Source organism: Crinia signifera, chromosome 1, assembly GCF_055691185.1.
Source record: "Crinia signifera chromosome 1, ASM5569118v1, whole genome shotgun sequence".
NCBI classification, from domain to species: domain Eukaryota; kingdom Metazoa; phylum Chordata; class Amphibia; order Anura; family Myobatrachidae; genus Crinia; species Crinia signifera.
The window spans coordinates 437,978,864-438,006,538 of record NC_139217.1 but is presented as its reverse complement, the minus strand read 5'-3'; the positions used below and the strand labels follow the sequence as shown (position 1 = coordinate 438,006,538).

At 45.4% G+C, this 27,675-nt stretch overlaps 1 protein-coding gene across 2 annotated transcripts in view; it reads left to right on the top strand.

The window, feature by feature from the left end:
- The window catches only part of RAB3C (RAB3C, member RAS oncogene family), a 144,484-nt gene that overhangs the window by 14,868 nt on the left and 101,941 nt on the right, over nucleotides 1-27,675 (top strand). For both annotated transcript variants that reach the window (XM_083153376.1, XM_083153367.1), the window contains exon 2: nucleotides 1,206-1,433. In XM_083153376.1, the coding sequence (XP_083009502.1) occupies nucleotides 1,206-1,433 (228 nt within the window). The remainder of the gene's footprint in view (nucleotides 1-1,205; nucleotides 1,434-27,675) is intronic.

Below are 27,675 nucleotides of genomic sequence, written 5' to 3'. Positions count from 1 at the left end.
TCAGACTGTGTTTGTTGAGGGGGGGACATGGGATAACTCATTAAGTAAACACCCACTGCTTCCCTCTTCTATCTCCCTTTCCCCCTGTTCCATCCCCTCATTGCCCACTGCCTCCCTGTCACAATAGCGGCCACTTCACTTCACTGACCACACATGTGGCGGCCATTCTGTGGTAACTTGCTGGGGTCCTGTAATAATATTTATTGTCTGATGGGGTCCCAGAGCAAATAGTTTGAGAACCCCTGGGATAGATTAACCATTTGAGTGCCAATGGCGCTGGTGAATGATGGTGGTGGTGCAGGCGCTGGTGACTGATGGTGGTGATGAGATGGTAAAATTACTAATAATCTGGCACAGCTGAGGCTGCCAATTCAAGGGAATTGTAAACCTCCTATTAGATGCACAAAAATATACAGTATTACAGAAAATTAATTTCTGTCAATTAAGGAAGCGCTGCTGTATCAGCTATAAAAGACTGATAAACATATCCTTCATGAAAACAATTATTATAAATTCATGAATACACATATAGTATTAATTTTGGTAAAAAGCTGTAAATTACATGAAATCACAAAATGTTACATATAAACAAAACCTTCATAATTATCTAATTCTATTGAGGCATGGAAAATTATATATTCTCAAAAAAATATAGAAAGTCATATTAGAAACCAAGGAGTACATTTATTAAGCTTGGTGAAGTGATAAAGTGTCTGGTTTTTATCACCGGCCAATCAGCTCCTACCTGTCATTTTTCAAACCAATCCTGTAACTTCACAGTTAGGAGCTGATTGGCCGGTGATAAAAACCGGACACTTTATCACTTCACCGAGCTTAATAAATCTGCCCCCAAGTCCTGCTGATAAGGTTGTAGAGCCTTTTTAAATCAATCAAGTCCTGATATTGAAGATGAACTTTATAGTAACAATACTTGTTGGAAGTTGCAACTTTGTATATTTTGCAAATTAAAATGCTGCATTTGGAAGCAAGGGGAGTCCAGAGGACTAATTCCCGGGGGCGAGGCTTAATCCCGGGCCGCGGCAGTGGGTTAAAGTTTGTCAGAGGGGTTTCTGGGTACTCAGAACCCCCCCCCCCCCCCTGCATGCGCCACAAGAGATTGCAAAGTTGTGTTGTTTATTTGATCCCATGGTTGAACGTTCATTGAGAGCACCCCAAGTAATCTGTATGACTTCCATCCATTTCAGATGGCATCTGTACAGGATTCCAGATATGGACAGAAAGACACATCTGATCAGAACTTTGATTATATGTTCAAACTACTTATCATCGGAAACAGCAGTGTCGGCAAAACCTCCTTCTTGTTCCGCTATGCCGATGACTCATTCACGTCTGCGTTTGTGAGCACAGTTGGGATTGATTTCAAGGTTAAGACTGTCTTCAAGAATGAAAAAAGGATTAAGCTGCAAATCTGGGTGAGTTATATGGTTTGTTTCTCATAAAACTTTTGTCATTTTATCTTGAGGCTGTGAATAAAAAAAATAAAATAAAAAAAAACCTAATAAAAAAGAGAACAAATAAACATAAATGTTCACTATTAAACAAAGCACTAACACATAAATCATCTTTGAGATTAGATTTAACGGTGCCTTTGAAAACTCAATAAATAATGCATGCTTGTGTTTCTTATATTTCATCAGGTAGTGCCGGTCTCATAAAGGGATGGGATGACGGCGATCACAATTACCATTCAGAACGCTTAAACTGATCTATTTTGTGAAACAACAAAGAGCTAGAAAAGCGTTCAGCTGTTTCAGTGTGTGAATTGTAAATGGCATGGTTAGTCGCCATGCCTGTATTCATGATATGTAACTAAAGCATCTAAGGACATTTCTATTAGATTCACAATTTTATAATTAGGGGCATCACGGATGGTGTAATGGTCAGCATTACTGGGGTCAATTACTCATGGGTCCGATACCCACCATGGCCCTAACTGTGCGGAGTTTGTATATTCTCCCCGTGTTTGCGTGGGTTTACTCCGGGTACTTCGGTTTCCTCCCACAATCCAAAAATATACTAGTAGGTCAATTGGCTTCCAACAAAAATTAACCCTAGAATGTCTGTGTGCGTGTGTATATGTGGTAGGGAATATAGATTGTAAGTTCCACTGGGGCTAGGACTGATGTGAATGTTGAACTATACTCTGTAAAGCGCTGCGTAATATGTGCGCTATATAAGTAACTGTAAATAAATAAATAAATTAGTGTTTAAAGATCTTCTTTAAAGAAAAACTCAACAGAAAAGGTAAAGTTTAGTTTTAAATCATCTATTATGATAGAATAAAAAATTGTACTGGGCTGCGACCAAGTGTCCTAGATTCCAGTGCTTATCCCATCCATTCTAGTTTAGGGCTGGTACAAGGAGTCTGACAGTGGTGCTGCCATCCAGGGCAGAAGGCCAAGGTGATGACATCATGATGGACCTGGTGGCACCAGGATTGGGCTTTCAAGGTGCACAGCCAGGAGAATCGCCCCATAGCCATCGTCAGTCAGCTTCCTGGTCACTTTTTCCCAACATGATTTGTAATGCACCATTGGGACATTTAAGCCTTTGTGGAACCCACATGGTGAAGTAGTAGTAGTACGTTTATTTATAAGGCGCCGCAAAGTGTCCGCAGCGCTGTACATAGCAAACAAAAAAACAAATGACAAGGTAACGTTCAGGGTGTGTTGAAAAATACAGTATAAATAGGGGTATAGCTTGTAGAAATAAAATCAGCATCAGTTCAGAAGTAGGTGTGGAAATTGTCGAGGAGACTGAAGATGAAGTAGAGGAAGGGAAGAACAGGACAGGAGAACAGGTGAGGTAATGAGGTAGGGTGAGTACGTGAGGCAGGAGGACCCTACTCATAAGAGTTAACATACTAAAAATAGGTGGGTGGACGAACGAAAAACAACAGGATAAGTAGGAACGAAAGGGAATGGAGGCAGGATAGGAGGATCAAAAGAGGTTAGGAGGAGGGATAGGCTGGTGAAGCCAACAGATGACCAACTGAGAGCCAGTTTAGGTGGTACAGTATGTTGGTGATGTGATAACAATCCAATGCCCTAACATGAAATATACCCATAACTAAATAAATAAGTTTATAGTGGTGCGTGTTTGCAGTTGTAAAGCTGCAAGAAGTACAGTATGTAAAACAAAACAGGAAAGAAATATGGTCGCATATTCGCCCTGATTCTGGTTGACTTGGCCATGAGTTTCCTTCGCAACCAGGGGATGTGTCATGAAGACACATCCCCTTGCATGTGCTAACAGCCAGTAAAATAATTAGATGGTCGGCGACCGTTGAATGATTTCTCCAGGGCACGCAAATATAAATCAATGGAGGCTGACTTACATGTGCAGGCTTCTGGCCAAAGACAGGGCGGGCGGCTGACGTCATGTGATGCCAACCACCCGCCCCCGGCACACCTCGTCCCGTCTGCAAACCCATGGGAACGCCCAGTGTTTTCATGGAGACGCCCTTGAATGCTGGGTTCTCCCATGGGTGACACCCACCCCGCTGCCCAACGCCCCCGGCCTGCATCGTTCCGTACAAACAGCTTGGTGACTATGCAAGTGGCTGAGTCCATTCTCATAGGGTCCCTGCACATGCGCATAAATAATTATGCGCATGCGCAGTAAAAAAAACATCAGTCCCCCTTACGAACGCGCAGGGTAACGAATGAACCAGAATGACCCCCATTGTGTATGGTAAGTATATTTACCCTTCCCTCCCACAGCCTATCCATAACCCCGCCTCCCGCAATCCAACCCTGATCTCCATTCCGACAACCTAACCTTAACCCGCTCTCGCAGCCTAACCTCCCCCTAGTCTTTAACCCCAACCCAGAACTGACGTTATTCTGAAAGTAGGGAGTTCATTTACTAAGATGGGAGTTCTATGGAAGATGGAATGTTACCCAAAACAACCAATCAGATTCAGCTTCTTTTTTTTAAGCACCTTCATCTAGAAGATAATAAAATCTGATTGGTTCGTTCCCATCTTCAATAGAACACCCATCTTATTTTTACCGCATCCCGTATACAAAACATAAAGACTTATTTGAATGGTGTATACTGCAAATCTGCGTGTGTTCAGAAAATAAAACTATGGGGCTTTTGATCCTATTAACATAAAGGCATTTAAGTTTGCAGCCTGCTGTCAAGGTACCCTGATTCTGTGCAAGCCCCTGCACTAGAACGTATGCCCGGCACTCCAGTACATTGCGGTTAAATGCGCTCACAGGCAAGTTAGATGTGACTCATAAGCCAGCCCTTGTATAGATGTTGCCCTCTGTATCTGAAAGGTGCATTGGGGTCCCTTAATGACGGTGTGGAAGCCTAACATGAACAAAACCCCCAGGCTTTTATCTGCTAGACTCACGCGGGTTTGCAGTGTACATTTGTCAGTGCTGATAGCAGTTACAAGGGGCATATTAACCTTTTTCGGCTGCTTGTTCCTTCATTCTGGGATCAACATCTTCACTGTTGACATAGTAACTGTTGATCCGATAGTCGTTCTGCCATGAGAGCCCTAATGATGTTTTTGCAAGCTACAGTATGTCCTATGTATTAAATGCTTCCACTTATATAATAATTATAATTATTTACCTATAATGTAGTTCATAAATATTTTGTATACATTGTATAAACCCTTTTTAATGGTGACGTAAACCGTAGGGGGTTATTCAGACCTGATCGCATGGCCTCAAATTTGTAGACGCTGCCCTTCTAAAGTGATATCCCGCCATGCAAATTAATTTGTAAGCCGTGCAAATGGATGTGTACGGCTGCAGATCTGTTTGCAGCCGTGTGAATATCTTCAAAACCATTTGTATGCCGCTCACCAGCGAATGAGTTTCCCACTGGGCACCAGTCTTTGCAGGCTCACAGCAGCCAGAGACTTGTCTGCGTATCAACTGTACAATTTTTTTGAACAATTTTGTTGAAAGACATTTCCCTTGAACCCAGTGTCCTGGGCGAAAGATGTTGACGAAAGATATTGACGACAGACGAAAGATCTAGCTACAGTTTACAGGCTCTTTTTGAAAGATATCAAAATTGAGCTGCATGCACAGTTGCCGAACAACCTTGATGGACAACTGGCGGGAATGCACATCATCATTCGACGTTCGTCGCAAACGCACTGAAAGATATTTTGACTAATTTCGTTCAGAATGGCCGAAATGAATGAAGTTGGTCAAAAAAGTTGGTCAAAACAATTGTACAGTGTGTATGCACTTTTACTCTGCAGCTGCAGTGAAAACAGGCATATCCGGCCTGTTGCTGATGTCACACACCCTCCCCTAAAACGCCCAGCATTTTTCTTGGCACTCCCATAAAACAGCCGGTTACCACCCACAGGTGCCTACTTCCTGACAATCACCTTGTGAATGGCCAGCAATCAAAAAAAGTAGGAGTTCATTGTAGGGCTGCCTTGCGCATGTGCTACTGTTCATTGTAGGGCTGCCTTACACATGGATACGGCTACTACTGGCCGTATCCATGTGTAGTCTATCGCTAATCGGCTGCTATGCAAATTTACTGCCATGCAGTCAGGTCTGATATACCCCCAGTAATCCAATGACTGCACATACCTACGGCTCATAGTACACATACGCACGGCCATTTTGCGCTAAAATCTGTTTACTTATTGCTGGCCGTACAGAAGCTGATTGACATGAAGCCAGTATTTGGGGGTGGTAACTAGATGTTTTTTGGGAGTGCCAGGGAAAATGTGAGTGTGCCCAAGTGTTTGAAGAGAAGTCGTGTGACGTTAGCTTTGACCCCAATTAGCCTATTTCTATCGCAGCTACAGAGTATATATTTTATGGGTCATTCGGTCGTCCCAAGAAAGGTCAACACTCCTTAGGTCAACATGGAAGATTGACAGGGTTCTTAGGTTGACCTGTGGAAGGTCGACAATGCAGAAGGTTAACGCGTATTTATTGATATTTTTCTTTTAGGTGTCTAGATCTAGACGTCTAGTTCTGGACACTGTCTAAGTGTACGGCAGCCCCTCGCATAGTTCTCTGGTGTCTTAGATCTGCGGGCTCCCTGTACGGGAAAAGGGCAGGCAGCGGACATCCACTGAAGTCAGCTGCCCGCCCCCCCGCACTAGCGTCACCGCCGAATTTCCATGGGAATGCCCAGCATTTTCATGGGAACGCCCATGAAACACCGGGTTTTCCCATGGCGCGACCATGGCTCGTCGCCCCACACCCCTCACTCGCACTGCTGTGTGGGAGAGGCCGGCGAATAATCAATTCAGCTTGGCCACTCGCACCAAGCGGCTGCACTTGTGCATTAATGTTGCTGTGCATGCGAAGTCGGGTAACATTGCTCCCCTGTGCGAACGCGATTAAATAAGAATCACCCCCAAAGGGTGAAAAAACATTCCAAGCCGCCGTCATATGCTGCTATATGGAATTTTATTTATGGCGTGCAGCACAATGTACCAGTCAGCAGTCAGGGCTATTTCACACGCTCCGGCTCCTGCCGGGCGGCTAAACCCCGCACGGCCAGGAAGCCGTGCCACACACAGCAGTTGCCATCCCCACCATTGTAAACTGCTGTGCCACACACAGCAGTTTACAATGGTGGGGATGGCAATAGCCCGGCAGTTGTCCCTTCCAGTGGTGGGATCCGGCTGCAACCGAGCAGCCGGGCCGTGCCCGTCCCGTGTGAATGGACACAAATGTGTCCATTATTAATTACTGTGTGCGGCACGTGCAGGGTTTCCCCCCAACCCCCCCTCCCCCCCCCCCCCCCCTCGGCAGAAGCCGGAGTGTGTGAAACAGCCCTTAGGCTCTGGGAACTATTGGCATAAGTGGTTCTCAGTGAACATATCAGCTACAGTACATGGTCATTGATTCATCCCAAATAATTGTTCCCCACTCTGTATGGGCAGGGAGTACATGGACTTCAGCCTTACTGGGGGAGGGGGGGATACATTTACATTTATTTGTTTATTTAGCCAAGACTAATATGGCCATAAATCCAATTGTCCCCTCATATGCATAATGGCTCATTATTGTTTATGCTTACTATAAGTGTTTTATTTGTTTACTACTATATTATAGTGAGACTTTGTGTAGCCATATTTGTGGTAAAAGCAAAATCAATCTTATAATAAATCTTCATATTTTATTATGCTAGTAATATAGCTTATGCAGTCTGTTTCTTTACATCTTAAATGTTTAATTGGTTGTTGTTGACCTTTGTTATGTTTGCATCTCCCGTGTGATCTCAGCCTCTGTTCTGTGGTCTAGTTATTGTACTCTGAAGTGCCGTAATTCATATGTCATCTGCTGTGCACAACAGGGATATCCCTGACTACAGGCCTCATCTTTACATAATGTGATGAATAAAGGGAATATCATCAATAAGAGGACATTTTGTACAGTATATCCCTGCCCCCCTCTCTCACTCCCTGCCACCCCCTCACTCCCTCCATGTTTTTCTCAATCTTTCCCTTTCTCTCTTACTGCCTCCCACCCTCTCTCACTCACTCACTCACTCCCTCTCTCACTCCCTCCAACCCCATCCCTCCCTATTTTTCTCCCTCCCTTTCTCTCACTCCCTACCAGCCTCTCCCACTCCCTCCTTATTTATCTGACTCCTTTCCACATTTTCCCTCTCCCTCAATTCCCTCCCTTTCTATCTCACTCCTTCCAATCCTTTCCCCCCCTCCACCCTCTCCCACTCACTCCCTCCCACCATCTCCCTTTCTTCCACCCTCTCACCTTTTCCACTCACTCCCTCCCACCCTTTCCATCCCACTCCCATCCACCCTCTCTCTCTCACTCCCCTTCACCCTATCACTCCTTCCCAATTTTTCCTCTCACTCCCTCCAACCATTTCCCTCTCCCCCTCCCACCCTCTCCCTCTCACTCCTTTTCACCCTCTCACTCCCTCCCACTTTTTCCTCTCACTCTCTCCCACCCTTTCCCTCCCACTCCCCACCACTCTTTCCCTCCCACTCCCCACCACTCTTTCCCTATTACTCCTTTCACCCTCTCACTCCCTTCCACTCTTTTCTCCCTCCCTCCCATGCTTTCCCTACCACTCCCATCCAACCTCTCCAACTCAGCCTCTTCTACCCTCTCCCACTCCATCCCTCCCACCCTCTCCTTTTCATTCCCTTCCACCCACTCCCACTCCCTTCATCCCAACCTCTCACTTCCTTCCACTCACTCCCTTACTCCCAACCTCTCATTCCCTTCCACCCTCTGCCTCTCATTCCCTTCCACCCTCTGCCTCTCAATCCCTCCCACCTTCTCCCTCTCACTTTCTCCCACTCCCTCCCCATTTCTGAAAAGTAATTATAATTATTTATGTAGAGATCCAATATGCAAGAAGAATGACGTGAAATAAAACAAATCACATACGTTATAACAGAACATTCATTACTACCTCCAGCTAGGACTGAGACCACAGCTATTAGCATTGATAAATGAATTACATAACAGATACACTGGGAATAATAAAGGCAGCTAGTTATTTTTTACATTGCAAGTCTCATATTAGGAGCAGACCCATGCAGAATCAAATGTAATTTGTTTCAGATCCTGTGCTGTCCCTAAGGGTAAAAGCAATCTTTCCCATTTGGTAGCAATTGTCCTTGCCATTGGTAGTAAGCTAGCTAGTAAGCTTACTGCTGTTTGTTAAATACTGCAAGGGGGACATATTCTCTTTGGTTAGTGCTACAGGGGTTATATCTCATTGTTAAATGGGGCCCTAATTATCTATTACAAACAGGAATTGTATGTACAGTAATTACAAATGGAGCATTCATACACATTGAGAATGCTGCAATAGTGTACATGCATTCACATTACCTCGTATGATTCATTAAATGAATACCGCGCAAGCAGCTACTGATACACATTTCACTTATTCTCTTTTACAACTATTGTTAAATAACTTGTATAATCCATTTTATAGTCTAACAATGTTTAAATGAATTAGTTTTGTGTCTATTGTATTAGTTATGGCTGACTGTTTTTTTTCCTACTGTATACAAATCTTAATTTTATTAATTAATTCATGTTTATAGATGGACTTTGTGTACAGTTGAATGGAGTATCACATTGATTTTATACTAAATGCTTTATAATGATAAATGTCTTCCTATGGGCTTTATTTAATGTCATATTTAATAGCCTTATTGAACCTCTAAGAAATGGAATGTAATTGCATCATTTTTCAACTAACTTGTACTAGAACAATTGACACTAATACAGTACCCTATCCTTTTCTACACAATTACCGGGGTGTAGTCAATATACTGACACAATACCACTGGTCATAATTCCAGCAGTGGAATCCCGACCCTCAAAATTAGGGTGAGGCTGCTGAAGGAAAAGGTGAGGGCTAGGCTTCAGGAGGGGATGGCTAGGATGAGGATGCTGGAGGAGAAGGTTAGGGTTAGGCTGCAGAAGGAGAAGGATAGGCTTAGGCTGCGGAAGGGAAATGCTGGGATGAGGCTGCTGAAGTAGAAGGTTAGGGTTAGTCTGTGGGAGGGGATGGCAAGGGTTAGGCTGCTGAAAGATAAGGTTTGGGTTAGGCTGCCGGAGGGGATGGCTAGGATGAGGTTGTTGAACGAGAAGGTTAGGGTTAGGCTGCGGGAAGAGATGGCTAGGATTAGGCTGCAGAAGGAGAAGGATAGGGTTAGGCTGCAGAAGGGGAATGCTGGGATGAGGCTGCTGAAAGAGAAGTTTAGGGTTAGTCTGCTGGAGGGGGTGGCTAGGGTTAGGCTGCTGAAAGATAAGGTTAGGGTTAGGCTGCAGAAGGAGAAGGTTAAGGTTAGGCTGCAGAAGGGGAATGCTGGGATGAGGCTGCTGAAGGAGAAGGTTTGGGTTAGTCTGCTGGAGGGGGTGGCTAGGGTAAGGCTCCTGAAAGATAAGGTTAGGGTTAGGCTGCAGAAGGAGAAGGTTAGGGTTAGGCTGCGGAAGGTGAATGCTGGGATGAGGCTGCTGAAAGATAAGGTTGGGTTAGTCTGCGGGAGGGGGTGGCTAGGGTTAGGCTGCTGAAAGATAAGCTTAGGGTTAGGCTGCCGGAGGGGATGGCTAGGGTGAGCCTGATGAAGGAGAAGGTTAGGGTTAGACTGTCGGAGGGGATGGCTAGAGTGAGGCTGCTGAAGGAGAAGGTGAGGGTTAGGCTGCGGGAGGGTATGGCTAGGATGAGGCTGCTGAAGGAGAAGGTGAGGATTAGGCTGCAGAAGGAGAATTATAGGGTTAGGCTGCTGAAGGGGAATTCTGGGATGAGGCTGCTGAAGGAGAAGGTTAGGATTAGGCTGCCAGTGGGGATAGCTACGATGAGGCTGCTGAAGGAGAAGGTTAGGGTTAGGCTGTCGGAGGGGATAGCTAGGTTGAGGCTGCTGAAGGAGAAGGTTAGGTTTAGGCTGCAGAAGGAGAAGGATAGGGTTGTGCTGCTGAAAGAGAAGGTTAGGGTTAGGCTGCGGGAGGGGATGGTTAGGTTAGGCTGGTGAAGGAGAAGGTTAGGTTAGGATACTGAAAGAGAAGGTTAGGGTTAGGCTGCGGGAGGGGATGGTTAGGTTAGGCTGGTGAAGGAGAAGGTTAGGTTAGGATGCTGAAGGAGAAGGTTAGGGTTAGGGTTCGGCTGCATTAGGAGACGTTTACGGTCAGGTTGTGGGAAAGGTGGGTTACGGTTAAGGATACCAGCCATTGGAATTTTTAAAGCCAGGATTCTGACTGATGACATGTTGAGTGTTGGGATACAGTGACCCACCTCTAGTTACCTGTAGTTTAAATGTACAGTATTATGATTATTTTGTGTGAAGCCCCCGCAAGGTCTGAACTGCCCATGACCAGAGCAGGGAGCATGGTCCTGGGTTCTGTTGCTTCTTCTGTGCATCAGAGGGCAGACTAGTTGTCCTACTAACTGTATGGTTATATTGGGGGGGGGGGGGAATCAGAGGTCTAGATAGGGCTTTTTGGACCTTGGTTGGTATATTATACCTTAGTGTCAGATGGCCAGTTTGGACTGAGACCCTTGGAATGTGGTTATATGGCATGTGTGGCCTTCTTCCTAGAACACCTTTCCCCTAAAGGAACTTGTTGTAATAAAGATGTAAATAGAAGCCTGTCGCCATATTCTCTCACTGCTTGCCGTTATTATGTAAATGATTGCAGTGCGGACTGACAAAGGGTTGGGAAGTCCTCCTCTCTGAGGTTATAAGCCTGTCGCCATATTCTCCCACTGCTTACTGTTATTATGTAAATGATTGCAGTGCGCAGTGACAAAGGGTTGGGAAGTCCTCCTCTCTGAGGTTATAAGCCTGTCGCCATATTCTCTCACTGCTTGCCGTTATTATGTAAATGAATGCAGTACGGAGTGACAAAGGGTTGGGAAGTCCCCCTCTCTGAGGTTATAAGCCTGTCGCCATATTCTCCCACTGCTTACTGTTATTATGTAAATGAATGCAGTACGGAGTGACAAAGGGTTGGGAAGTCCTCCTCTCTGAGGTTATAAGCCTGTCGCCATATTCTCTCACTGCTTACTGTTATTATGTAAATGATTGCAGTGCGCAGTGACAAAGGGTTGGGAAGTCCTCCTCTCTGAGGTTATAAGTGCTTTTTATGTGTGTTCTGTGTTGCAGTAATGATACACTTTAATATGTCCATCAGTGTAATTTAATGTAGCGACCCCACACCCTCAATTTAAGTGAATTATCTGTTGTACTGTAGCTCCAGATAGTGGAAATTACATTAGCATTCATTTATTATTCATAATTACAGTATAGTGTTTTTAACTGTATACGTTTTCAGGGATGATTCCAGGCCACAGTAGAGCAGACGTTAGTCCAAGTCTTCCTGAGATAATACTTCCACTACCAATTCTACGCCATTATAACTGCTGAAACTGTCCTAACTGGAAGGGGGACTAGACTGGAGGGGAGACAAAGGTGGAAGCTTGGATATGATCATGTAATGATGGGCAGCTTGTTAGTTTAGTGTTTGTGGCACCAGAGGACTGCAGACAATACTAAATACTGTATATATAGTAAGTATGGTTCCTGTTATCTCCTTGTTGCTCCCAGGGCCCATTTACAGGCCATATGGGCTAGGTGCTGAAAATTATCAAGAGCTTATTGTAAGAAGATGTGGCACAACTGTATGGGTGTGGCCAGTGCTATGTGGGGGTGTCCAGTGGTGTGTGGGTGTGCCCAGTGGTATGAGGGTGTGGCCAGTGATGTGGGGCGTGAATGCTCCTACACTCACATCAGCCCAATCTCCCCAAATAAAAGAACTTTGAGGAAAATTGAAATAGAATTTTAATACTTATGGCCAACATGTGAATGGCTGGTAATGATGCTGTCATGCAGAAGGGGCCTATTAATATATGAAGGCCTGGAGCTGTGGTCCAATTGGTAATCAGGCTGTTTGTTTCTACGTCTTGTCCCTAATGACCAGCATGTATGTACTGTACAAGCAAGACTTAACAGTTTCCAATGAATTGCATGTACATGCAGTGATCCTAGCGCCTTGTATTATGGTGTCAAGGCATTTATTGCAAATAATTCCATGAAAGGTAACCAGACCCTACAGATTCTAGTACCTCATGTATCAATTTCTCCACCTCATGTATCAATTTCATTATAAACTGCTCCCTAACACAAACATACTCATACTACCCAACCTCAATAAACTGCTTTACTGTTATTTAGCATCAGCGGTGTACTGTAGCTAGGGGCCACGGTGCCTGGAGCAGGTGTGTGCCCCCCCCCCCCCCCCGATTTGTCGTAGGCGGGCTCTTGCGCGGCAAAAAGGGGGCGCGGCCTAAAATACCACACACTGTAATGCCCATTGCACATTTTAGCGAACTTTGTAATACCCCTTACACATAAATGCCAATTACACATAAGGCCACACATGATGCCCATTACATACTATATAGCAAACCGGAATGCCCATTACATACTATATAACAAACCAGAATGCCCAAAACATACTATGGGCTAGATTCTCTAAGCTTCAAAAGTGATAAAATGGAGAGTGATAAACAGCCACCCAATCAGCTCCTACCTGCCATGTCACAGACTGTGTTTGAAAACGGTCAGACAGGAGCTGATTGGCTGGCTGTTTATCACTCTCCATTTTATCACTTTTGAAGCTTAGAGAATCTGGCCCTATATAACAAACCGGAATGCCCATTACACATTTGACACATAAGTGGCACTTACCTACATGCTCATTGCTAGGAACATCATGCTCGATGCCAGGGGCTTCAAGCTCGATGCCAAGGGGCTTGATGCTCGTTGTCAAGGGGGATTCAATAGCTCATTGCCAAGGGGGACTAAAATTGCTTGTTGCTAAGGGGGATTCAGTAGCTTGTTGCCAAGAGGATTCAATAGCTTGTTGCTAAGGAGGATTTAATAGCTTGTTGCCAAGGGGGATTCAATAGCTCGTTGCCAAAGGGGGATTCAATAGCTCGCTGCCAAGGGGGATTCAATAGCTCGTTGCCAAGGGGACTAAAATTGCTCGTTACCAAGGGGGATTAAATAGCTTGTTGCCAAGGGGGATTAAATAGCTTGTTGCCAAGTGGGATTCAATAGCTTGTTTCCAAAGGGGATTCAATAGCTTGTTGCCAAAGGGGATTCAATAGCTCGTTACCAAGGGGGAATCAATAGCTCGTTGCCAAAGGGGATTTGGCCTGGCTGAGCTGCCCAGTGCCCTGTCCGCAGCTATTTTCAATGAAATCTCCCGCTGGACTGCTAGCCAATAGGCACTCGCGGTCCAGCTTCAAGGCAGGGGAGCCGGCAGCACAGTTTGCGTTGCACGGCTTCGGCACCCTGTAATCTTTTGCCGCCCGGAGCATGTGCCGGCTATGCCCCTGTTTAGCATTAGCATTGGGTATGAAGAGCTGGTATATAACATAAGTATAAGGGACAAAACAACATAGTCTATGGACAAATTGTTATTATTTATTAAGTTGTATTCCCTACAACATAGGCACATATACAGTACACAGAAGCCAATTAACCTATATGAGGAAACCAGAGCACCCAGAGGAAAACCCACTCATACATGGAGAGAACATACAAACCACACACAGCACTGAACTCAGGACCTCGGTACTGCGAGAATAATGTTATATGATTGTATATGTGTTGTCCACTGTACTTAGCACTATGATACATTATTTCTTATATTCACATGGTTACTTATGTCATCGTGTATTTCCACTGCCAAGGTGAGATGGATGAAAGAGATGCTTAAAAATGTTATGATACGATGTAGAAGAATCTGACAGGACAAATAAGCTCTTTGTTACAGTCTGTGCGAAGGCAAGGCAAGCTCAATAACTACAATCAGAGCAAAGTGTTTGGGACAGGTTCCAGGCTTGTTGTAAGACCAAGATTCAATTACACAGTGACAAACAATCTACTTAATAAATGTGGATACAACAGCATATGAGGAGATTGATGGCTGATATACACAGAGGTCAGTCTACGGGAGTCTCATACACAAGTGCATCTTTCTTTCAGTCAATGGTTTAGGTGTATGAAGGTGGAAATGATGATGGAAGAATGGAATATACAGAAGCTGTTAAGTTATGAGTCCTGTGTTAGATTCACTGATCTAAAGATGACATTGTCTAAGGTGAGGTTGTGTCTCCTTCATCCAGGGAGAACATATCATGTTGCCTAAAATAACCTGCTTGATTTATCGATCCCCAGGAATGACCTCAGAGATGTTACTTCACATAGAGGTGTTATCCTGAAACAAACACAAAGGGTCAGTACAGGTTTGGAACATTCCCAAAACCGCACTCAGGTCAGGTGTCATGTGGGCATTTTCAAACAAGTTACCCAAACAATGGGGCAGATGTATTAAGCCTTAACAAGAGATAAATACAAGGGTGATAAGGAGAGATAAACGTCCAGCCAATCAGCTCCTGACTGACTTTTTTCAAACACAGCCTGTAACATGGCAGGTTGCAGGTGATTGGCTGGACATTTATCTCTCTTTAGCAACCGTGCATTTATCTCTTGCTAAGGCTTAATACATCTGCCCCATTGAGTCTGATTTAGAAACAGGGTTTACTACACAGCTGCAGTGACTTTGTATGCAGCACCTGTGCAGTAATATGCAAATGGCGCAGGAGGCATCCATAACACAGCCACTGGCTGTGGTACAGCCACGCCCAGAAATGGGTATGTGCAGATCTTTCTCCATTGGAGATTTAAGTAAACCCTTGTGTTTATTTATGCACATCCCTGAGGCAGGTCCATTGAGAGATTACACAATGATAATGGCACATTGGGCTTATTAATGACTACTATTATGGGACTTGTCTTCTTTTATTATGTGACTGCCGTTGGATGGTTTGTCAGGTAAACTTCAATTATTCATAAATGATTTCATGTTTTCTGTTCGTCATTAGCACAACACAAAGTTGTATATTTTAAAATAAATACATTGTATAATAGTTGAAATATGGGGGGGGGGGGTCTTAGAATGCACACCCTATTTACATGAGGTGCTATCATGGTGGGACTTTTGAAAATAATTTTCAGGGAGATTTGAGGGGGTAGCATTTTCTGCAGCGGGTGGGGGACATGGGGTGGCGGGCCCATGGGAACACGCAGAGTTTCATGGGTATTCCCATGGCAATTCACGGGGGCGGGCAGCTGGCGTCAGTGGATGTCAGCTGCCCGCCCACTTCCCGCCGGAGATTGATGTGCACAGGGTTTTAGGGTTCTAGCACTACCTTTACCTACTGTACCTTACAATTGCTTGGCCAGCACTTACTGTCCTGCTGATCTGTGTGCACCATTATATATATATAATTTATTATATTATATATATAAATATTATATATTAAACTATATACAGCCCCCCATATTACACTAAGTGCACACACCACTATATTACATTACACAACCCCCTCCATTTACACCCAGTACACACACCACTATATTACACTATATACAGCACCCCCCCATTACTATACACACAGCCCCCATATTACTCTTAGCGCACACACAAAACTATATAACATAGCACACAGCACCCCCCATATTACAATACACGTAGCCCCCCATATTACTCTCAGTACATACACCACTATATACCATTTGAAAACAGCCCTCCCCATATTACATAGTACATACTGTACAGCAATCCCCCCATATTACAGCCTGTACAAACCATTACATTATATTACACACACATACCCTCCAACTGTACCGATTTTTCCGGTACAGTACCGTTTTTTAACAGTCTGTACCGGCAAAATCAGTTTGTACCGAATGTACCGCTTTTCTGTAACTTACAGTGCTCCGCGAAAAATCATTTCTCCTCCTGGCTGCCACTGTCAGTTCCTCGGTCCCGCTGCTTGCTGCCCTGTGGTGCGCCGGTTCTCCCCTCTCCCCCTCCATTCCCATGAGTGCATTGCGGGCATCATGATGTCACGCACCCAGAGGGTGGCGATACCCTGCCAGGCGAAGACGGGCGGACGGGTATTGGTACATAGGAAAATGTCTCCTCCAGAGTGTCCGTCTTCTCCATTGTACTGCGTGTCTATTGCTCAGGTTCTGTCCGTGATATTTCTGCACTGGTTGCTAAGCAACAGCTCAGCAACCAATATAAAAGAATCATAATATAAAATAAAAACATACTATCATACTTTTTGGAAAAGCATAAACTCTATAGTAATCATTCGGACAGTTCAGTGATAAAAAGGTCAACACCATAAGCGTGTGCAGAAAATCGGGCGCCGTGATAATACACAAGTACCGAAAACAATTTTGTCACTCAATCCTCTTGGCAATTTAAGTTGTGTTGCCGACCTTTAAAAGGACAACAGAAAGTCCTCAACATAGTCTGAGGGTATCAACTTCTGTATCACAGCAGGCCTCAAAGCTGACTCAGCTATGCCCGCAGCAATTTGTTGCTCCCCACCTGGGCCTCAGCAATGGCTAGGGATGGCCATCGACCATTGATGATTCCTAATCATCTATGGTTTATGGCCGGTGTAAAATAGTTTTCCCACCGATGGGAAGGGAACCAGATGGTTTCTCTTCATCAATGGCACTACATAACTGAGTAGTTTTTGGTTTGTTTTTCCCCAAGGTTCTGGGACACGGATCATAGCTCCACCCTGACTCCCAAGAAGCCCCACCCCCAGGTTCTGATTGGCCCACAGGCCACTCAGTAAAAGAAAATGGATAACAATTGATAGGTAAAACCATCGATGCTCATCCATTGCATAGTATGCTACCATTGATGACCAGTTGCACTATTGCCATCGTTGGCAGCCATCGGTGGGGAGCGGCAGCGTGGTGCCCTGGTGTACCATCCCTGGGGTGAATGATGGGGCCTTAGCGATGAGGGGGAGGAATGGCGGTGCTGCCAGTGGTGCAATGCAAGAGGCACCACTGGCGCACCCCTACATATCAATGGCATGTCCAGAAATTTTCCAAGAGAGGCTGTGCAGCTCAGCCCAGAAAATTTCCCGACATACCACCAAAGTGGTTCATCCACTTACCGACGCAGCATGGCAGCCTCACAAATGTCATGACAGCACATTTGTGACATACTGTATGGCTTCCTGACACTAGCTATGCACACCAACCCTAACTATCATTCAACCGCTGGTCAGCGTTCGAAGCCCCCTCCACTGGATCCCACAAGGGTCCTTTACACCTTCACACACTACTAATCAGTCATATCCATACGATATATAGCATGCAATCCCAGCCAAGCCTTCCCAGCTCTGATGCAATCCAACAGGTCTCTTCTGCAACTGGTGCGACTCACAGGCTCAGGTGCTATGCCCACGGGACCATAGGCGAATCTAGGGGGTGGTCCGGGGGTGCACAGGACCACCCATTAGCCCATTTTGTAGCTGAGGGATGGGGCTTTCCAACGAGCCCAGTCATGTCTCTAGCCCCCTGGGAACCAGAGATACGGCCAGGCAAACCTGGAACGTTTTCCCTATAGGATAACATGGGACCCGCTAATTCCGACCACCACCCAGTTCAACGGCTGCCAGTTCCCCCTTCGGCATCACTGAAGCTCGAGGTTGATCTCAGTCGAACCCAAATCGCTGGGCCTTTAATCTGATACCAGGCTAGATCCATATGGGTTAATTGATTCCTGGGATATTGAGGTTAAACAGTTTTTTTTTTTTTTCATTTCTTAAATGTAATTTCATGACTGTTTATGTTCTTTGAGGGCAGATTTCTCTGAAACCAAACAGCCCAGTTCAAAATCATTCGAAGCCAACTCAAAAGTTCTGCAATATGATACTGGTCTCATGTAAGTGGGTCAGTTGGTTCCGAAGATATAGCTGGTTGGTTAAAGGGGGGTAGGGAGAGGGGAGTGGTTGTCTCTCCCCCTCACACCAGAAAATGCAGGGACTAGGCTGGTGTATAAGGGGTCAGCCTGGGAATGTCCCTGCATGATCCTGGGACCATATTCCCGGGTAAATCCCTGCATTTTCTGTTGTGAAAGGGGTATTATTTCAAACAGCCGTGACCTGCAGTGCTCTGCATACAGCCGGGCAGCCCCCTGCTCTCTGCCCAGCTGTCAATGACTGTCACCCCTGCAGCTTCCGCTCCAATTCTTCTCCCCGTTCTTCACCTCAGCCCGCCCCCCCTTTAATCATGTGGTGCCGACGCCCGGCGTGCTCCCCCGACGTCACGCACAACAACAGCGTGCACAATATTTAAAATGTCCACTCGGCTAGAGGGGGCACCAGCAGGGGAGTGGGAGCGTGCTCTGCACTGCGCTCTGCTCCTCTCCCCATAGAAGCAGCTGCACCGCTCTCCATCTCTCCCTGCAGCAGCAGCGAAGGCTCATATAAAAATTTACAGTAAGTGGCACTTTTGGGGGCATTGCTTAAGGGATGCTATAAGTGGCGGTATGTGGGGGCATTACGCATAATGTGTTGCTTAATGTGTAAGGGGCATTACGGTGTGCAGCATCATGTGTAAGCGGCATTATGTGTGCAGCATCATGTGTAATGGGTACTATGGTGCGCGGCATAATGTGTAATGGGTACTATGGTGTGTGGCATCATGTGTAATGGGTACTATGGTGTGCGGCATCATGTGTAATGGGTACTATGGTGCCATCAAGCAAGAACCCCCTAGGAATGAGCACGTAGGTAAGCAGCACTTATGTGGCAAATATGTCATGGGCATTACGGTTTGTTATATAGTATGTAATGGGCATCATGATGTGTGGCACAATGTGTAATGGGCATTATGGTGTGTGGCCTTATGTGTAATTGGCATTACGGTGTGTGGCTTTATGTGTAATGGGTATTACAGAGTTTGCTAAAATGTGTAATGGGCATTACTGTGTATGGTCTAAAGTGTAATACCACACCCCTTTTTGTGATGCCACACCTCCTTCCCATGAGGCCACACCCCCTTTTTGACGCGCGGCTACGCCGCGCAAAGGTACCCCTGCTGTTATGTCTAGATCTGGGACCACCCATTACCATAATTCTAGATTCGCCTATGCACGGGACCACGCATTGCATTGGACCTGCCGTCAATCACATGCGATTTGAAAGAGCCCAAATCACATGTAAATCACCTAGTGTATGGCCAGCTTAAGATTTTGCTGTAGTTAATCAGCAAGATTCTGAATTCTATCTGCCCCTTGCCCTAGGAAGCAGGTCCTGTTCTAAACATCAGAACAGGGCAATGTACCCTCCTTGCCAAACCGTGGCATCTCCTTTCCCGTGTAAGTAAATTTGACTGTATCCTCAAAGCCTACAGGAGTAATAGTTGATACGTGAGGATCCCAGTGACAACATTAAACGTTTTCTGTCCCAAGAGGGGACATTCAGTATTTTCAAAACAAGAACGCTTACATAATCATATGCAAAATTATTCAAGGGAAGTCGTTCAAACCGCTTTGAATTATTGAGCCTGTTGCTGCTGCTTCTCATTAAGGCCACATCCAACATGGAGGATTTCCCTGAGTTTAGTTAGACATGTGTCAGTGGAACCCATTAGAGCCTTAGTAACCGATGCACATGAGTCAGACTTGTTGGAAGCCTCATTCATATTTAATAGCATTGACTGTAATGGGGAAAAGCACAGAGCATAATTATGGATTTGTACTAGTGTTTAGTTCACAGAAACATCTGGCCTGTGTTTCCTGGAGACCGTTCATATATCCACTGCAGACATGGAATAGAGCCTAGTACTGATTCCGACATACTGTACAGGACATCTCAGCGATAGGGATGGCCGTCGTTGGCAATAGTGCAACTGGCCATCGATAGTGCTATGGATGACCATCGATATTTTTACATATCGATGGTCATGCATTGTGTTTGACTGATTGGCCTGTGAGCCAATCGCGACACGGGGGTGGGTATTCACGGCTGTCGGGGGCGGAGCTATGCTCCGTGTCACGGCACTTAAAAAAAAAACGAAACCTCGTTTTGCTGGTTCTCCCCTATCAATGGCAAAAGTATTCCACATCGGCCATAAACCATTGGTGATTTTGAATCATCGATGGTCGATGGCCATCCATAGAGACTGGCAATGCTACTTCTAACTACCATAATGCCACACATCCAACAGAGATGCTCATCAAATAAACCATTGTCTCTGTCAGTATTTGTTATAGGGATGCTGGTTTATAATACAGGGCTGAGGCTTAGGGGTATATTTACTAAAGCTTCTAAAAATGAAAAGTGGTGATATTGCCCATAGCAACCAATCCGATTATGTCTATAATTTCTTTATTGTATGTTACAAAATTATAGACACAATCTGATTGGTTGCTATGGGCAACATCACCACTTTTCATTTTTAGAAGTTTTATTTAATTTACACCTACTGTAAGTGCTTCATGCCTTCCGCTGTGTCATTGGGGTTTATTTACTAAGATGGGAATTCTATTGGAGATGGTAACAATCAGATCCTATTTATTATCTTCTAGAAGGTGCTAAAAGTAGATTCTGATTGGTTGCCCATAGCAACATCTCATCTTCAATAGAACTCCCATCTTAGTAAATACAAAGAATACATTTCTCTAAAGGTGCGTACACACGTACAGATGTTTCTGTCTGATCTATCTCAGGGTTGCCGACTTTCTTATTCTCCTCTCCGGGAGAAGCCCGGAGAGGAGAGTTTCAGCAGCCTCTCATGGGGCGGGGCTTAAGCGTGACATCACTAAGCCCCGCCCCCATGCTGTTAAACCAGCTAATTCAGTGATCTCCGTGGAGGGGGCGGGGCTAAAATGACGCAATTGTGTCATTTTAGCTCCGCCCCCTCCTCTGAGACCCGAGGATTGCGGCATTTTAATGCCGCGATCCGAGGGACAGCGGGGGTCCCCCCTGAATCCGGGAGGGTTGCCCAACCTTCCGGGGGGGCCGGGAGGGAGCCCCGATTTTCGGGAGACTCCCGGAAATTCCGGGAGGGTCGGCAACCCTGATCTATCTGGTGGGAACAAAAACCTGAAAATGTATGGGAGCATATGACAATCAAAAATTTCCACCCAAATGCAGGAAAACAGAAAAAAAAGATCTGCTTTGATAAATTTGTTATATGAGAACGATGAAACAATTTGTCTGACTGATCACTGTCTGTTTTCAAGTGTTTGGGAACATTTTTTTGATTGTCAGTTGCTCCCATACATTTCCAGGTTTTTGTTCCCACCAGATAGATTAGACAGAAAATCTGTACGTGTGTACGCACCTTAAGATAAATCAGGCTCGGATGCATCAGTGTATGTTGCAGGAGCTTTTTTAGCAACCGCGATGTATCGCATCCAATCAGGGTGTGTACCGTAATGTTACCAGTAGCGCCGATTGTTACATGCATCCATTACTACGAGATCATCAATGCAATTTCTCATGCACCGAGCGAGAATTGCACCATGATGAAGCAGCTCCTTCCATTGCGTTGTACATACAGGCAGACAGAAGCTGCAGCAAACATCAAGCAGCCCCTGAGACCTTTCATTCCTATAGCAACAGACGTGATCTGTTTATACAGGCAGCAGTGAGAAACAATACGTACAGTAGGCTATAACGTGTGACCGGTATGGCTGGCGGACAATGTCTCGTTGGCACCAAGTGGTCAGCATGTACAAAGTCGACATGGAAAATGTCAGCAAATGTCAGCATGAGTTCTTCACGATTCATGGGTCTGTGGGAATACACATCTCTCTGAGCATGGGAATAATGTAAAAACGTTGACAATCGCGAAAATCGGGACAGTTGGGAGGTATGATACAACACCCTTCAGCACGTATGCGGATATTTGTAAATCAGCCACTGTGGATGTCTGAAAAGGTTACAAAAACACATAGGGGGTTATTCTAGTTCATTCTTTCTGACAAAATCCTTCTTATATGGACAAAACCATGTGCACTGCGGGTGGGGCAGATGTAACATGTGCAGAGAGAATTAGATTTTGGTGGGGTTTTTCTTCAAAGTGAGATCTATATTGCAGTGTAAAATAAAGCAGTCAGTATTTTCCCTGCACAGAAACAAAATAACTCACCCAAATCTAATTCTATCTGCACATGTTACATCTGCCCCCCCTGCAGTGCACATGGTTTTGTCCATCTAAGAAGGATTTTGTCAGAAAGAATGAACTAGAATAAACCCCATAGAGAGAAAGATACATGAGCATTCACAACGGTACCCAAAGGGGAGTCAAAGTATCCGCACACTTGCATGCTCCTGCACACATTGCTGTGTCCACAAGATCATGCACTGTGCGTGCGTGCGTGCGAACAGCCTCTGTGGGTGATTTCATTGGCAACTCTAACAATACGCACGCAGTCAACCTATCAGTTACTAACATGATTTGACTCATTTCATTGTGTTTATTGGAGCTAATTTACTAATCTTAACATATATAAGAGCCATTCAAAAGACTGATGCCAGTGTGGTTTAAACAAATGAAACATATATGTGGGTTGTGAGAGTGTATAGGTTTAAGATGTTTTGCACAATGATTGTCAGTCATTATAGTGATTTAGTAGTCATGTTTCCAAATGAAAGTATTAGATATATGAAATATATTAGATATGATGCATGAAAGGTAGAAATGCAATAGTGTACTTACCGTGTGCGTGCCTGCATTGAGTAGATTTTGTTACTTGATTGTTTAATGAGAAAAATATGGGTGAGTATTGTGTGCAGGTGCACGGGTGAGTATTGTGTGCAGGTGCACGGGTGAGTATTGTGTGCAGGTGCACGGGTGAGTATTGTGTGCAGGTGCACGGGTCAGTATTGTGTGCAGGTGCACAGGTGAGTATTGTGTGCAGGTGCACGGGTGTGTATTGTGTGCAGGTGCACAGGTGAGTATTGTGTGCAGCTGCACGGGTGAGTATTGTGTGCAGGTGCACAGGTGTGTATTGTGTGCAGGTGCACGGGTGTGTATTGTGTGCAGGTGCACGGGTGTGTATTGTGTGCAGGTGCACGGATGAGTATTGTGTGCTGGTGCACGGGTGAGTATTGTGTGCAGGTGCACGGGTGAGTATTGTGTGCAGGTGCACGGGTGAGTATTGTGTGCAGGTGCACGGGTGTGTATTGTGTGCAGGTGCACGTGTGAGTATTGTGTGCAGGTGCACGGGTGTGTATTGTGTGCAGGTGCACGGGTGTGTATTGTGTTCAGGTGCACGGGTGTGTATTGTGTGCAGGTGCACGGGTGAGTATTGTGTGCAGGTGCACGGGTGAGTATTGTGTGCAGGTGCACGGGTGAGTATTGTGTGCAGGTGCACGGGTGAGTATTGTGTGCAGGTGCACGGGTGAGTATTGTGTGCAGGTGCACGGGTGAGTATTGTGTGCGAGTGTGCACGGACTATGAAACCTGCACATGCGCACTGGGGCAGTTGCGCATACGTAATGAGCTAAATTCCGCCTTGAAATTCACATGTGAGCGTATCAACCAGAATAACCTCCAATGTCATAGCAGCCTATAACATCCTGGGACATTACTAGCAGGCCCTCGCTGCACATTTTCAGCACTTCAGTGCACTTTGGAATCCTGGTATCCACATCCGGTTTAGCTCCTGCTTGCCTGATTTTCCTGTTACCCTGTTTTGTGGAAACTTGGGGTAATCAATTCCCCCTAAAACCAACTCACCTGACTTGGAATACACTGAACATCCAGTATTTATTGCTATACCTGATCATCAGGGGATTGCGAGTTGATTCTTCATTTGGGAAATCTGGTCCCTTAATTGCAAGAATCCTATCCACGAAATTTGCTTTCGTGTGAAATCTGTCTGTACAAATCTGCTATAATGCCCCTGAGGAAGTCAAGTTTTTGACGAAACGCGTTGGGCTACCGACTCCCTTCTATCTCATATATATATATATATATATATATATATATATATATATATATATGTAAATAATGGGAACTTATCGTTCCAAAGTGTCCGTGCCAGTACAGGTCAGTCCTGATCGTAATAAAATCCACACTCAGGTGTATAACCCGGCTGCTCTGTTTTCCACCCAAAAGGGTATTCCTGTGTCCTGCAGGTGATTTCTAGAAAGTTAATGAAAACAGGCGCTTCATAGTGCTTGTATCCGTTTAAAAAAGGTTTTACTATGGCACAATAACAGACATAAAAAGGGTAGGGTCACGTACCACAGAGGGCAGGAAGAAATACTGCAGTTAATACAGCATAGAGAAGGTGATAAAACACCTAAGTGTAGGAGACGGTAACACTCCTTCCATCAGGTGACGACGCTAGGCCACGCAGCAGCAGAAGCAGCATTGATGGCTGCTGGACCGCAAGTGTTGACTAACGGCCCAGCGGGAGACTTAATGAAAATAGCTGCGGACAGGTGCAGCTCAGCTAGGTAGAGCAGGGAGCGGGCGGGGGGAGGGCAATGAGCAAATTAAGTCCCCCTTGGCAACGAGCAATTTTAGTCCTTCGACATGTCCTTCCTTTTCCTACCCCCACTATACATTACTTTACATGTATTCCGCGTCCACGACCCCCATGAGGGAGAATAGAATAGGTGGTGAGCGTAGCGAGTCACCGTGCCTGCAGCATGGCGAGCGCAGCGAACCCGCAAGGGGCTTTGTTGCGCTCGCCATGCTGTCTGAGTACGCCCAGTTGGGATAACGACGTCGGGCTAATGACTGTCCAGATCCCATACCACACCCGATTGTAACTTTCCACTCTCTGTTACAGTACTGTAATTGTCAGACCCAATGGCTAATAACTGTCACTCTTTTTTTTATTTGGGGAATGTTTTGTTTTTCATTAAGCATGCCCTAACAGGCATCACGGGAAATCGTGACTGTATTCTTGTACTGCGCTCCTTTATTGTTACGGGAGGAAGAGGGTGCTATCGCCTGAAGAACAGTAATAAAATATTAAACCACAGATTCTTATCGTTGAAATATAAATCTAAATACATAGAGAAATATCTCTCTAGGAGAATTTTGGATTTATTTAAAGAGCGTACATCTCTATTGTGATGGCTGTCTTTCATGTGCCATTGTAACGGCTGTTTTCATTTCACAGTACTGTAATCCAGAACCTGTCATTGCATGTGACAGCGAGATTCCGAGCCAGCATTATCTATTGTAAGCCGACATCTAATGTAATGTGTCAAAACATTTTGCTGCGCTGCTTTTAACCGTCATTAGGTATTTTTCAATACTGTCTAATGTGATTTTATACAAAGCAAATTATTTCATATACAGATGTATCGGGGCTTATCCTTGCTGGCGATCCGCCAGCAGCATGCTGCTGGCGGATCGCCAGCAACACGGCGCCTCTATCTGACTGAGACGCGCGTGCGTCCCCCACGCACGCGCGTCTCAGTATCCGGGCGGCGAGGCGGACGCAATACTGTCCGCCTCCCGCTCAACAGGGCTGGGGGGGACCTCTGGCCACTGTGGGGGGGTGCGGTCGACCGGTGTGGGCACCGGGCGACCGAGGGCAGCACCGTCGGAAAGGGACGCGCCGCACCTCATGCGCGCGCGTCCCCTTCCGGCATACAGATGGCGGAGGGGCAGGGGATGGCGATGGCGACGCCATCGCCATCCCCTGCAAAGATGAATCCCGCTACGTAATCCCACTATGTAATCCCGCTATGTAAATCATTTAATAGCCTAGCATATGCCTGCGCTGATAAATGTCCACATATAGGATTTCATTGGATTTTATTTATTAAGGGGCCAATAGCCAACAGTTTTTCAATAATTCATACCTGTAATTTTGAAGATTGCAGGGGAGGACCCCAGGACAGGGGACATGGCATGGCCATAAGGGGGCGTGGCATTGCGGCAATGCCATAAGCAAGATCTGCGTCCCTTTTGTTTGGTCATCTGGGGGGTATGGCCAGCTCCTCTGTCTCCTGTGAATACACACTGTACATGAGGTCTCCTAACTTCCCCCACCACAGGGTGAGGATCATTTACAAAAATGTTTTTTCCTTTTTTTTGTGAGCCCGCCATGTAATTGTAAAAAAGGAATTGCAGTGCAGTCAAAGTTTAGAGTCTATTTTGCCGGGTGATAGCGATGCCACGGAGCCACGCATTGCTATCACCTGAACACATGGTGCGATCCTGGCTAACTTGCTAGGGAATTTTGACTATGTAGTCAAAGTTACCTAGCACATCGCACCACATGTACACGGCATAAGGGAGATGCACCAAGCAGTGTAGAGTGGCACTTGAAGAAATTGCCGATAGCAACAAATTAGCATTTACTGTACCTATCATTTTATAGAATGTTACTTGATAAATGTTACCTCGTAATTTATTGGTTGCAATGGGAAATGTCTCCACTTTTTACACTGCTTGATACATCTCCCCCACAGAAAGGGGCAGGGACTCATGTGAGTGACAGTAGTATGCTCTGTAAAGCACTGGTTGGTACGTGTTTGCCACATAAATAAATTAAGATGTGTAAAAAGGGGTAGACAGCTGGATTCTTATACCTCATCTAGATACATGTAAACGGGAATAATTCAGATACGTATGCGGTCCTGTTGTAGCTTGAACACATAAAACATTGCTTGCTTTTGCAAAAATGACCAATGTTTCTTGCTGTAGGCATGCTGCAGTGACACAAAGCTGACGGCGGGACCTTTAAAACAATTACTTGGGCCACATATTACTCTTTTTGGCCCTTATTCAGATCTGATCGCAGTACACATTTGTTCTCAAAATGGGCAAAACCATGTGCACTGCAGGTGGGGCAGATGTAACATGTATGAGTTAGATTTGGGGAAGTTATTTTGTTTCTGTGCAGGGTAAATACTGGCTGCATTATTTTTACACTGCAATTTAGATTTCAGTTTCAACACACCCCGCTCAAATTTAATTCTCTCTGCACATGTTACATCGGAAGCGGTACATCTGTCAAAACAGACTTAGGTCTACAGTCATTAGGTCGAACCCGGAAGGTCGACTGGCCCCAAGGTCGACAGGGTTAAAGGTCGACATGGCTCAAGGTCGACATGACTTAAGGTCGACATGGGCCAATGTCGACATGGTTTTAGGTCGACGTGACTTTTTCATTGTTTTTTTACCCGAATGTCGACACAGTCGACATGGACACAGTTGGAGTTGAACCGCAGCCCCTCGCATTGCTCGCTTCGCTCGCAATGCTTCGGGCACGGTGCCTCGCTGCGCTCGGCACACTATTTTATTCTCCCACCATGCCCTAGTGGATGGTAGGGCATGAA